At 41.9% G+C, this 13,328-nt stretch overlaps 1 protein-coding gene across 50 annotated transcripts in view; it reads left to right on the forward strand.

Moving 5' to 3' along the window:
* LOC110497999 (homeodomain-interacting protein kinase 2) overlaps positions 1 to 12,721 on the forward strand; it is a 124,391-nt gene extending 111,670 nt beyond the window's left edge. For 4 of the 50 annotated variants that reach the window (XM_090210071.1, XM_090210087.1, XM_036957214.2 and 1 more), the window contains exons 12-15: positions 3,152 to 3,490; positions 4,017 to 4,288; positions 4,595 to 4,770; positions 5,607 to 12,721. In XM_090210071.1, coding sequence (XP_090066197.1) covers positions 3,152 to 3,490; positions 4,017 to 4,288; positions 4,595 to 4,770; positions 5,607 to 6,095 — 1,276 coding nt within the window. In that variant the 3' untranslated portion in view covers positions 6,096 to 12,721. Of the gene's footprint in view, positions 1 to 3,151; positions 3,497 to 4,016; positions 4,313 to 4,594; positions 4,771 to 5,606 lie in introns of all 50 variants that reach the window. The other 46 variants (XM_090210147.1, XM_090210158.1, XM_090210107.1 and 43 more) reach the window with 20 other exon arrangements.
* The last annotated feature ends 607 nt before the right edge of the window (positions 12,722 to 13,328 follow it).

Raw genomic sequence — 13,328 nt, forward strand, 5'->3', positions numbered from 1 at the left:
GGGGCTGAATAATTTTCCACGCCCAATTTTTCAGTTTTTGATTTGTTAAAAAAGTTTGACATTTCCAATAAATGTCGTTCCACTTCATGATTGTGTCCCACTTGTTGTTGATTCTTCACAAAAAAATACAGTTTTATATCTTTATGTTTGAAGCCTGAAATGTGGCAAAAGGTCGCAAAGTTCAAGGGGGCCGAATACTTTCGCAAGGCACTGTATTATTAGGTTGTAGTAGTAGGTGCCACCTAGTATTAGGTTGTAGTAGTATGTGCCACCTAGTATTAGGTTGTACTATTAGGTGCCACCTAGTATTAGGCTGTAGTGGTAGGTGCCACCTAGTATTAGGTTGTAGTGGTAGGTGCCACCTACTATTAGGTTGTAGTAGTAGGTGCCACCTAGTATTAGGTTGTAGTAGTAGGTGCCACCTAGTATTAGGTTGTAGTGGTAGGTGCCACCTAGTATTAGGTTGTAGTAGTAGGTGCCACCTAGTATTAGGTTGTAGTAGTAGGTGCCACCAGTATTAGGTTGTCGTTGTAGGTGCCACCTAGTATTAGGTTGTAATAGTAGGTGCCACCTAGTATTAGGTTGTACTGGTAGGTGCCACCTAGTATTAGGTTGTAGTGGTAGGTGCCACCTAGTATTAGGTTGTAGTGGTAGGTGCCACCTAGTATTAGGTTGTAGTGGTAGGTGCCACCTAGTATTAGGTTGTACTGGTAGGTGCCACCTAGTATTATGTTGTAGCAGTAGGTGCCACCTAGTATTAGGTTGTAGCTGTAGGTGCCACTTAGTATTAGGTTGTAGTGGTAGGTGCCACCTAGTATTAGGTTGTAGTGATAGGTGCCACCTAGTATTAGGTTGTAGTGGTAGGTGCCACCTAGTATTAGGTTGTAGTGATAGGTGCCACCTAGTATTAGGTTGTACTGGTAGGTGCCACCTAGTATTATGTTGTAGCAGTAGGTGCCACCTAGTATTAGGTTGTAGTGGTAGGTGCCACCTAGTATTAGGTTGTAGTGGTAGGTGCCACCTAGTATTAGGTTGTAGTGATAGGTGCCACTTAGTATTAGGTTGTAGTAGTAGGTGCCACCTAGTATTAGTTTGTAGTAGTAGGTGCCACTTAGTATTAGGTTGTTGTAGTAGGTGACACCTAGTATTAGGTTGTACTGGTAGGTGCCACCTAGTATTAGGTTGTCGTGGTAGGTGCCACCTAGTATTAGGTTGTAGTGATAGGTGCCACTTAGTATTAGGTTGTAGTAGTAGGTGCCACCTAGTATTAGTTTGTAGTAGTAGGTGCCACTTAGTATTAGGTTGTTGTAGTAGGTGCCACCTAGTATTAGTTTGTAGTAGTAGGTGCCACTTAGTATTAGGTTGTTGTAGTAGGTGCCACCTAGTATTATGTTGTAGCAGTAGGTGCCACCTAGTATTAGGTTGTAGCGGTAGGTGCCACCTAGTATTAGGTTGTAGTGGTAGGTGCCACCTAGTATTAGGTTGTAGTGATAGGTGCCACTTAGTATTAGGTTGTAGTAGTAGGTGCCACCTAGTATTAGGTTGTAGTAGTATGTGCCACTTAGTTTTAGGTTGTAGTAGTAGGTGCCACCTAGTATTAGGTTGTAGTAGTAGGTGCCACTTAGTATTAGGTTGTAGTAGTAGGTGCCACTTAGTATTAGGTTGTAGTAGTAGGTGCCACTTAGTATTAGGTTGTAGTAGTAGGTGCCACTTAGTATTAGGTTGTAGTAGTAGGTGCCACTTAGTATTAGGTTGTAGTGGTAGGTGCCACTTAGTATTAGGTTGTAGTAGTAGGTGCCACTTAGTATTAGGTTGTAGTAGTAGGTGCCACTTAGTATTAGGTTGTAGTAGTAGGTGCCACCTAGTATTAGGTTGTAGTAGTAGGTGCCACTTAGTATTAGGTTGTAGTGGTAGGTGCCACTTAGTATTAGGTTGTAGTAGTAGGTGCCACTTAGTATTAGGTTGTAGTGGTAGGTGCCACTTAGTATTAGGTTGTAGTGGTAGGTGCCACTTAGTATTAGGTTGTAGTAGTAGGTGCCACTTAGTATTAGGTTGTAGTAGTAGGTGCCACTTAGTATTAGGTTGTAGTAGTAGGTGCCACTTAGTATTAGGTTGTAGTAGTAGGTACCACTTAGTATTAGGTTGTAGTAGTAGGTGCCACTTAGTATTAGGTTGTAGTAGTAGGTGCCACTTAGTATTAGGTTGTAGTAGTAGGTGCCACTTAGTATTAGGTTGTAGTGGTAGGTGCCACTTAGTATTAGGTTGTAGTAGTAGGTGCCACTTAGTATTAGGTTGTAGTAGTATGTGCCACTTAGTATTAGGTTGTAGTAGTAGGTGCCACTTAGTATTAGGTTGTAGTAGTATGTGCCACTTAGTATTAGGTTGTAGTAGTAGGTGCCACCTAGTATTAGGTTGTAGTAGTATGTGCCACTTAGTATTAGGTTGTAGTAGTAGGTGCCACTTAGTATTAGGTTGTAGTAGTATGTGCCACTTAGTATTAGGTTGTAGTAGTAGGTGCCACTTAGTATTAGGTTGTAGTAGTAGGTGCCACTTAGTATTAGGTTGTAGTAGTAGGTGCCACTTAGTATTAGGTTGTAGTAGTAGGTGCCACTTAGTATTAGGTTGTAGTAGTAGGTGCCACTTAGTATTAGGTTGTAGTAGTAGGTGCCACTTAGTATTAGGTTGTAGTAGTAGGTGCCACTTAGTATTAGGTTGTAGTGGTAGGTGCCACTTAGTATTAGGTTGTAGTAGTAGGTGCCACTTAGTATTAGGTTGTAGTAGTAGGTGCCACTTAGTATTAGGTTGTAGTAGTATGTGCCACTTAGTATTAGGTTGTAGTAGTAGGTGCCACCTAGTATTAGGTTGTAGTAGTATGTGCCACTTAGTATTAGGTTGTAGTAGTAGGTGCCACCTAGTATTAGGTTGTAGTGATAGGTGCCACTTAGTATTAGGTTGTACTATTAGGTGCCACCTAGTATTAGGTTGTAGTAGTAGGTGCCACCTAGTATTAGGTTGTAGTAGTATGTGCCACTTAGTATTAGGTTGTAGTAGTAGGTGCCACTTAGTATTAGGTTGTAGTAGTAGGTGCCACTTAGTATTAGGTTGTAGTAGTATGTGCCACCTCATCCCCCTCTCATCTCTCTCCCGTCAGGAACGTGTCTGCGTACGAGGTGTCCTCCTCCCAGGCGGTACAATCACCACAGCGCTCCAAGCGGCTGAAGGAGAACACCCCTCCACGTTGTGCTGTGCTTCAGAACAACGGCCCTTCCTCCAGCTCCAGCTGCGGACCCCCCCTGGGCTGTGGAGGGTGGGGACGGGGCGAGGCAGAGCAGGCCTCTAGCACCACCAGGGATCATCATCAGCACCACAACAGGCAGCGTCAGACCATCATCATCCCTGATACGCCCAGCCCTGCCGTCAGCATCATCACCATCAGCAGTGACACGGACGAGGAGGATGATCACAAGAATAGCAACACCAACCATACTAGGTACAGGTCAGTCATTTTGGGCCAGACATGACACGCAGGCAGGGATCTGGGAGCCAGGGTTAAATACATGACAGGAGGCCATGTTTAGTGCATGTTTTGTTTCATAACTGAAAGAGCTGGGTTTCATTTCAGTTCTAGCCAATTCAGTAATAGGAGTGGACATGATTGGCATAAGGGCATTTTTTTGTGGATTGATCTGAATTCACAATTTATTATGGATTCGACACCAACATTGGTCAGAAGGTTAGTAGGCTGACCATTACTATATCTTCTTAGGGCTAGGGGGCCTGCCCGCCAACTTCTGGTGAAACTGGAGGGCGTGCAATTCAAATAAATAATCATAAATATTATGGATTTTAAACATTTGTACATATGTGTCTTATATCGACTGAAAGCTTAAATTCTTGTTAATCTATCTGCACTGTCCGATTTACAGTAGGTATTACACACCAACATTGGTCAAGAGGTTAGTAGGCTGATCATTACTATATGTACCATTACTAAAAAGTGATCCTCCTCCTTGCAGCTCATTCAGGCAGAGGAAGAACGTCATCAGCTGTGTCACAGTACACGACTCCCCCGACTCTGACTCATCCAGTAACAACAGTCCCTATGCAGTAGAGTCCAGGCAGCCCAACAACAACGGCTACCATGACTCCAAGACCACCCTGCTGGACAACTACAGCAACGGAAACAACCTTCGCTCCATCATCATCCCCCCTCTGAAGAGCCAGTCCAGCGAGGTGCTGAGCGAGTGTGAGCGCCTGATGCCAGGTACCTACACAGATATCTACACAGGTACCTACACAGATATCTACACAGGTACCTACAGAGACCCACACACCCACACAGACAGGGAGCGATGGTTGATAGTCTTTCTTCTAGAGTATAGGAAATACTATTATTGTTGTTTGAAATGTTTTTTTGCAAATGTATCCATTATTATCATTGTTGGTACTACCAATGAACCTTCGCTAAGCCCTGCCCCATTGGTTACTGTTGCTACCTCGGTTCCACATTTTTTTCCTTTGTTTTTATACTGTACTCATATGTTATTTTCTTGACCTGGATTGACCTTTTGACCTTGTTCCCTTTACTCTGCAGATGCAATGAATCATCAGAATTCGGCATACAAGTTCAAAACCTCCAACGGTGCGGGCATGGTGTCTGGCAACAACCACCTGTCAGGGGGCGTGGCTTACCGACAGCAGCGCTCAGGGCCAAACCCCTTCCAGCAGCAGCAGCCTCTCAATCTCAGCCAGGTATGGAGAGAGAGCCAAGTAAGGAACCATCTAAATTATTTATATCATTATCAATCAATCAATCACATTTATTTATAAAGCCCTTTTTACATCGGCAGATGTCACAAATTGCTGTACAGAAACCCAGTCTAAAACCACAAACCGCAAGCCATGCAGATGCAGAAGCACAGTGGCTAGGAAAAACTCACTAGAAAAGCAGGAACCTAGGAAGAAACCTAGAGAGGAACCAGGCTCTGACGGGTGGCCAGTCCTTATCTGGCTGTGCCATGTGGAGATTGTAAGAGTAAATAGCCATTAAGGTCAGATTGTTCTTCAAGATGTTCAAAGGTTCATACATGACCAGCAGGGTCAAATAATAATTGCAGTGTTTGTTGAGGGTGCAACAGGTCAGTACTTCAGGAGTAAATGTCAGTTGGCTTTCCATAGCCGAGCATTCAGAGATCGAGATATTATGTGCGGTAGAGAGAGAGTCAAAAACAGCAGGTCTGGGTCAGGTAGCACGTCCGGTGAACACGTCAGGGTTCCATAGCCACAGGCAGAACAGTTGAAACTGGAGCAGCGGAATGACTAGGTGGACTGGGGACTGCCAGGAGTAATCAGGCCAGGTAGTCCTGAGGCATGGTCCTAGGGATCAGGTCCTCCAGGATGGGAGGGAGAGATGAGAGAATTAGAGGGAGCATACTTAAATTCACACTGGATACCAAATAAGACAGGAGAATTACACCAGATATAACAGACTGACCCTAGCTCCCCAGTACATAAACTATTGCAGCATAGATTAACTGTGTGGAAAGTGAGATTGTCATTTGGATTGCTCTGACTCCATCCTCGTATCTCTTCTCGCTCCTATCCAGGCCCAGCATCACATGGTAACTGAGCGGAACGGAGGCCACCGGCACCAGCAGGCTTACATCACCCCAACCATCGCAGCCCAGGCCCCCTACTCCTTCCAGCACCACAACAGCCCCTCTCACACTGCCAACGTCCACACCCACCTGTCTGCCACCCACCTGGCTGCCACCCACCTGCCCGGCCAGCCCCACCTCTACACCTACACTGCCACGCCCGCAGCACTGGGCTCCACGGGCACTGTGGCCCACCTGGTGGCAACCCCGGGCTCTGCCCGCCACACGGTCCAGCACACCACATACCACACACCGGGCATTGTTCACCAGGTACCCGTCAGCATGGGGCACCACGTGCTGCCCTCACCCACCCTGCACCACAGCCAGTACCAGGCTCAGTTTGCTCACCAGACGTACATCAGCGCCTCGCCTGCCTCCACTGTCTACACTGGATACCCACTGAGCCCCACCAAGGTGAACCAGTACCCTTACCTCTAGAGCCAAGCCAACACACTGGAGACCCAGACCCCCAGATCCAGATCCCAGCAATGCTGCTGCTGCTCACTCCATGTCCTCCCTCCCCATCCCCACTCCACAGACAGAGAGATAGAGAGAGAGACATGCAATCTTCATAAAACTGTCACGTTTACTTGAAGACATAATGACCGAGAGGAAAAGGTAAATAAATAGACAGAAAGGAGAGCTAGAATTTCTATTATTACTTTTATTTTCCCCAAATTCTCCAAAAGGGCCAGTTTTGCTTTGTTTTCTCTCTTGGTTATATTTCTACTTTCAAATGAGAGTAATTTCTCATTATCTTACAGCAAGGTCTTCATAACGGGCCTTTGGGAGAGGTGGAGACTTTTTGTTCTCCTAAAACAGCTTTTTGTTTGTTTTTGTTTTCCCGTCTTGAATTGGAAAGGGACTGTTTTAACAAGGGGTCCCTCTCTGAATGTTGGAATTCCCCTCATAAGAATTCCCAAGAATTCCCGTGAGGATTTGGGAATGAAGGTGAAATACGGAAACCTGCTGCTCTTCAAAGAATACAACAAATAATGATGGCCTTGAACTGTCTTAAACATTTCCAAATCATTCAATGTGTGGGGGAGAGAGAACGAAGCATCCCTCCACATCCCACACCCATCCTTTTCCAAAAGACAACTGGAGTCCGGAGTCTTCTGGAAATATAATCAACAAAAGACAAAAAAAAAAAAGGTTTGTTTTTTAGTTCTCACCTTTTTGAGGAGACTTATGTTTTAGCTATAGGAGTTGTAGCTGAGCCCTGTTTTTAGAATGTAGCAGTCTGCACCCAGATTATTTTATGAATAACTTTTTCTGATACCAATAGAATTGCTTTGTTCCTCTTCTTTCATTGTGATTGCACAAAGTGGTTATAATAACATAGGCATGTACAACGTGATTGTCTGTGTGTGCGTGTGCTACTGTCAGCCATGTGTGTGTAGTCCACCTCTTGCACCTTTGTGCTATAATACTTGGAATCCTCCGTAGTCTTAGGTTTGACCATTGTTCCCTCGTAGTGCCTTACAGATATAACCACACAGTTTACTTCGCTGGAACCTTGAGAACCAACAGACTAGCTGGAACTGGTTCCTTTCTTTGACGTCTTATTGCCGGGGCAGATTTGATTTCTCTTCCAGGTGTAGGCTTAGCCCCTAGCTCTGTGTCCTATCCTTATGACATTATACTACAGCCATAAGAGGTTAGAGTTCATATTTAACTGACCTTTGGCTTTTTTGTAAAGTGTACATGAGTTTAACTTGCCTGGGGTACTGAACCAAAGTCGTTAGATCAATCCTCTTTACATTGTGTGCTGGATATACATTTTAATTTGTGTACAGTATAACTGTAAGTCACCATGGCTCACATACATACAATGGCTTTAGTTTGAGATGTGTTACTTTTATATCACACAAGGGAGTCGGTGCCCAGGAATAATAGAACAGAGAAGTATCAGCACAAGGATCCAATTAGGGGTAATGGAAAAATCAAAAATACAAGAAAGTGACAAAAACATTTATGTGGTGAGTTCATTTGACACATCAATAGTCCAGAGTTCGAGAAAAAAATAGGAATCTGAGGTTAAACGCTAAGCCAGTAGAAAGGCCTGATGGGAAGTGGTGGTTGCTATGGCGGCAATTTTCAGAAGGCCACCGAGAGAGAACCTGGTTGTTTGCAGTAGGGAAGCAGAGTATTGAGGACTGTTGAGAGGGGTTGCTCGGTAGGAGTAAGACCTGGGTTCAAATACTATTTGAAATCTTTTAAATAATTCTAACGTTTGCTTTAGAATGCCTGCAGTGCCAGATGGGCGGCGTTTGCAGTTTTTCAACTATTGCATTGCACCAGGCAAACTCAATCAAGCCCAGCTAAAGTATTGGAAATTATTTTAAATAGTATTTCAACCCAGGTCTGGCAGAAGTGAGTGAGTGAGTGAGTGAGGGAGTGAGTGAATGACCGACCGAGTGAGTGAGTGAGTGAGTGAGTGAGTGAGTGAGTGAGTGAATGACCGACCGAGTGAGTGAGTGAGTGAATGACCGACCGAGTGAGTGAGTGAGTGAGTGAGTGAATGACCGACCGAGTGAGTGAGTGAGGTAGTGAGTGAGTGAGTGAGTGAGTGAGTGAGTGAGTGAGTGAGTGACCGAGGGAGGTGAGTGAGTGAGTGAGTGAGTGAGTGAGTGAGTGAGTGAGTGAGTGAGTGAGTGACCGAGGGAGGTGAGTGAGTGAGTGAGTGCGTGCGTGAGTGGAGGACTAGTAGAAAGCATTTGGTTGGTCTGGGTAGGAACTGAGGATGGCAGAGTGGTAGTGTGGCATTCCTCATGTAAAGGGGACTAAAAGAATAGCATGTTGGCATGGGGCAGGTTGGTAGTAACAGTGACGGTGGGCAGGAGTTACAGGAGCACTGCATGAATGCACACCTAACTCTGATACAAGTTGTTGTATTGTTGTAGTGGTTTTGTATAGATAAATGAAAGTTATTTAGTCATTTCTGCCCTGAGGGTTGTGTAGCACCTCTCCACATAGAGAGAGACGTGAACGGAACAGAAATGCTACTGCGTACACCTGGAAGGGCTTACTATGAAATAGTCTTCATTTGTTGACACTGTATCCATGTTGTCTTCGGAATCATGTGTTCACAGATAGCATACCACCAGAAAGGGATACCTAATAGTAAGAGAACTGATTGGGCTATTGCTTCTATGTGTTTGCTGCTTAATTTAATATCAGTTGTATTTCTCGTAGCCAATGAAATATGATTACTATGTTTGTTGTAGTGTCCTCATGAAGTAGGCACATCATAAATACTTGTGGTTTTAGTGAGAGCCTTCCCCCTTATCCCTTCATGTCATGCCATAGTACTTGCATTTTAAGTGATTATTTTATTTTTACGTTATTATTGAACTTTTTAAATGTATGTAGGTACAGTATAAACTGTATTGTGTTATTTTACAGATTGTTGCAATAATTCTTGTGGATGTTTTTATCAGTGATTTGTTATTAGGCTCATTTCTAAGTTGATTTGTAACTGGGAGTTGCTGTACAGTGATGTTATGTATTCATAAGGAGGGGTGTATACCTGTGTAAAGTGTTCAGACACCGTTGACAATAATAAAGTTATAAAGTTGACAATAATCCATTTGGGCCCTTATGGGTAGGTAGCTTAGACTTGAGTGTGTCAGACCAAGGTTTGCTCCCTAAACTAAACCTAAAACAACAACATTTTGGTACTTCACCAATAGGCCACCACACTCCCTCCAGCTGGCTCCACCATGCAAGCCTTGGGTTCCAGGCAGTCAAAGATGTGATGCGTAGCATGTATAGGTTGCTGGTTACATCATTTTCTTTCTGTTCTGTGGTGTATCTTTGTTGGTACTTTTTTTGTTGATTTCCATAAGGCCTGTGGGCCTAAGAACACAGATACGGGAGATGCTTTTCCACATGAGTGGTTGGCCCCTCCATAAAGAGGCAGACTACTGAAACATTCCACCATAGGGAGAATCTGGCATCCACACTGCACACCATACAGTCTCCATAGCGCTCTGATCTGATGACTTGTCATTTTTGGACCTTTCTTTCTTCCCACCAAAGAAATTCAACATGTTGACGATGTACAGTACAAACACAAATAATCCCCATGTGGTCTGGCAATAACTTCTGGTCCAAACAAGTACCTTTACAGCACGTTGAGTGTGCTTTGAGGGCTATTGATGGGTTTTAAGCAAATGTTAGTGTGTGAGGTGTACAGATACTACAGTAGAACGCCAGTATCGGCACAACACACACATACATGAATGATTCAAGTTGCCATAATATCTTAAGCTATTTGACTGCCAATTGCAGTCCACCATTCTCAAACATCTATGATTTGAAGAAAATATGTTTTAGATCTGTCACTCGTTACCCCCTAAATGTTCCATTACCCCCTAATGTTCGTTACCCCCTAAATGTTCCATTACCCCCTAATGTTCGTTACCCCCTAAATGTTCCAATGTTGAATTTCAAACTTCTCTCTGAATTGTTTTACATGTAAGTGTTTTTTACGTTGTTAAAGTTATATTTTAGCTTTATTAATGTTGTAAGCAGATTCGTTTGTAAAAAACAAAAACATGTTATAAGTTAGTGTGCCATGGAATGACCTATAGAGTGAAATAAAAAACAAAAAATACCTTTAAAATAATGGTCACTAGCACAAAATGAATATAATATGTGACCTGCTTCATCTGAAATGCTTTCGATATTTCTGCTTGAGTGATCATTCGTTTAAGTGAAGATTTGAGTTCTACATTGGCGCTTGCAACGCCAGGGTTGTGGGTTAGATTCCCGGGGCCACGCATACGTAAAAATGTATGATTGTAAGTTGCTTTGGATACAAGTGTCTGCTAAATGGCATATATTTATTATGACAAAAAAATGTGTTGCCGTGCAAGATGCAATAAGTCTGATTCCAGCTAAAACAACTTGACTCAACATAAATTCATAGAAAAATGAAAAATGTTTCTTCCAATATGGGGTTTTCAAATATTATTTATTTGATTTTATTAAAACATTTTCAAGTATAATCTATATTTAGCAATATACGAGAAGCCCTTTTGACCCTACACTCAATTTTGTTTCAATGGACTTGCTATATTTGGAATGAAATAACATTTTAATGTGTAAATTTTTTTGCGTCGTACCACGTTGTTTAACGTGTTATGTGTTTTATGGAAAATATGATTCAGAATGTGAGCATCAACGTAGATCCTTACAATTACCACAATGTGGTATTCTTGTGCTAATGAAGTTTGTTTACTTTGAACATCATCTCTCCCGTGCTACAGTAGCCATTTCAATGTTAGAATAATGCCTTCCAAATAACTAAACCATACCCTCAGAGCTTTAAGGTGTGGTTTCAATTAAAGAGAGCTGTGTAAAGCGGTCTTTTGGTGAAGCCTGGTATTTTTACAACTTTGTTGTTCTTGAAATACTTGCGCTACACAAGAAGTGTTCAGCTTCCAACTTTTCCCAGAGTGTGATTGCGAGTGCTCTTTCTGGATCCTTGTATGAAATATTGTGAAACATTCCTGAAGGAATGGCACACATTGCCAGTTAGTCTTCTCAGGTCAAACCCCTCTGAAGTGACTTGAATCATTTTAACACCTTACCCGAATAGAATAATCACACAACCTCTCCTCCCCTTCATGAGAGCTTTGCAAAGTACACTTTCCCAAAGAAGCAGGGAGGTAGGAAAAGTACTTGTTTTACCATTATTTATTTTATATGCATCACTGAAACTCTGTAACCCAGTAATAACACATTTTAAAGCCCTTCTGTATGAGTATTGATGTGTCTGTATTTGTATGTTTGTCAAGGGAATCACCCCCTGCATTAGGTTTTGTCTTTGGGGATTCAGGCCGAGGGTCAAGGGTTTGATGCCCCCATTAATGGAATACGTCAAATGTTGTCATTTGGACAGTTTTTTTAAACATGTACTTAAGAACCAACATGACATATTTTCTACCCTCTTGCTGAAGACATGCTAGAAGTCTCATTTTCCTATTATGCACACATTTTTGAAACAATTTGGTTTAGAAAATGTATTGTTTAGCTATTTCTTGCCAGCTCAAACCGCAAATGAGCATTGTACTAATGTCCTTGAGCGGATGGGTTATTGCCTAATGAATTCCCATTGATAAATCCCAATAAAACCTTGTTTCTCCATAGATGACAGAGGGACAAGGGATATAACAGTAAACTGCTGTAACTGTCATACTGTACTGTAGTCATTTTGCAGTAATATTGATCCGGATTTTGATTTTGTACTTGAACAACTGCATTCACAATGAAATGGGTTAAAAACAATGATATGTTTGTACAAAGTATCAAACCCTAAGTTAGCATCAAACCCTGTCCTTGTTGTGTGTCCATTGCTGTATGTTTTTTCAATGGTGTTGATATCTCATTGTTGTTCAGGCTATTATGTGCTGCAGTATTTCCTAGTATACTTCTTTGTTAATTGTCTCTCTCATTTACATTTATTGGGGATTTTTTTAAGTGCGTTTGTTGTCTCCTTAATATCTGTTGATATAGCTTTATATGTACCATATTCCTTAGAATAATATTATTGAGTATGTTGTGAGAATGGATATTTTACTGGCTTTATAGAATGTTTAAAGAAATATAATAATGAGAATAAGAAGAATGATTAATTGAACTCCTAAAAAGTTGAGTACTTGGCTACTAAGCGCTTGTGTTACCATTAAGATGTTGTGTGCTTCTCTTAATCATTTTCGTTGTAGAAAAATTGAGTGAATTTAAAATAGGCTTCAAAAAAAGAAATGATAGCATTGTACATTTACAGGAGGATTTTAATTGACAACTTGGTCATAGAAGAAAATGCTTATTTTAATTGCCCTCTTTACTAACTGTAGGGTGAAGGGGCTGGCATTGTGGTGAACTATGTTCTAGCTTGTTATTCACTGTCACTTTTGATCATTTCTTCGGTCTCCGAGGTGAATCGAGTTATTCATGAGAATTTGTATGCTCACATATGCATATTGTATATGTGTAGAAATGTAATCACACTTTGTCTTGGATTTACATTAAACTGTTAAGTCACGGCACCAGTCTCCCGTCTCATACAATAGTCATTATTTATATCTGCTGTGTTTGTGTTGGGGAGGGTTAGTGGTGGTGGTGTGTACACTTTATCAACATGGCAAATTGCTTGATGGTTTTTACAGACATAAGGATGCACCTGACATAACCTGAAGGACACCTCACTGAAGGAGATAGTTGATGCATGATGTTTCACTGCAACTCGAGTCAACTACATTTATTCTAAATGAAGGAATCACCAATTTCTCTCAAGTATTTAATTTGTTGATCTCTATATTTTGCTTTGACTAGTTCAGTGAGTGCAATCAACTTTACACTAGAAACCCTATAACCCCAGCCTAGAAAATATATAACTCTAGCTGTAGATGACTTTAGTAACACTGAGGTACAGTAGCCAGACTAAGCACAGTTCCAAATCCATCCTTGGTGTAAATGTTCTACTGACCATTTTATGCCACTAGATGGCGATGATTAACCATATTTTCTTGCTGTGAACCTTAAATCAGTTATTTACCCTAATTTTCATAGTTAAATCAAAGTGTTCACCAGTCTTGTCTCTATTTCATGACATCGTATTTTGTTTATAAGTGGCCTGACTATTGCTTTTGCTAACACATA

The sequence above is a fragment of the Oncorhynchus mykiss genome, chromosome 2 (assembly GCF_057628025.1).
Source record: "Oncorhynchus mykiss isolate SJ-2025 chromosome 2, ASM5762802v1, whole genome shotgun sequence".
Classification (NCBI taxonomy): domain Eukaryota; kingdom Metazoa; phylum Chordata; class Actinopteri; order Salmoniformes; family Salmonidae; genus Oncorhynchus; species Oncorhynchus mykiss.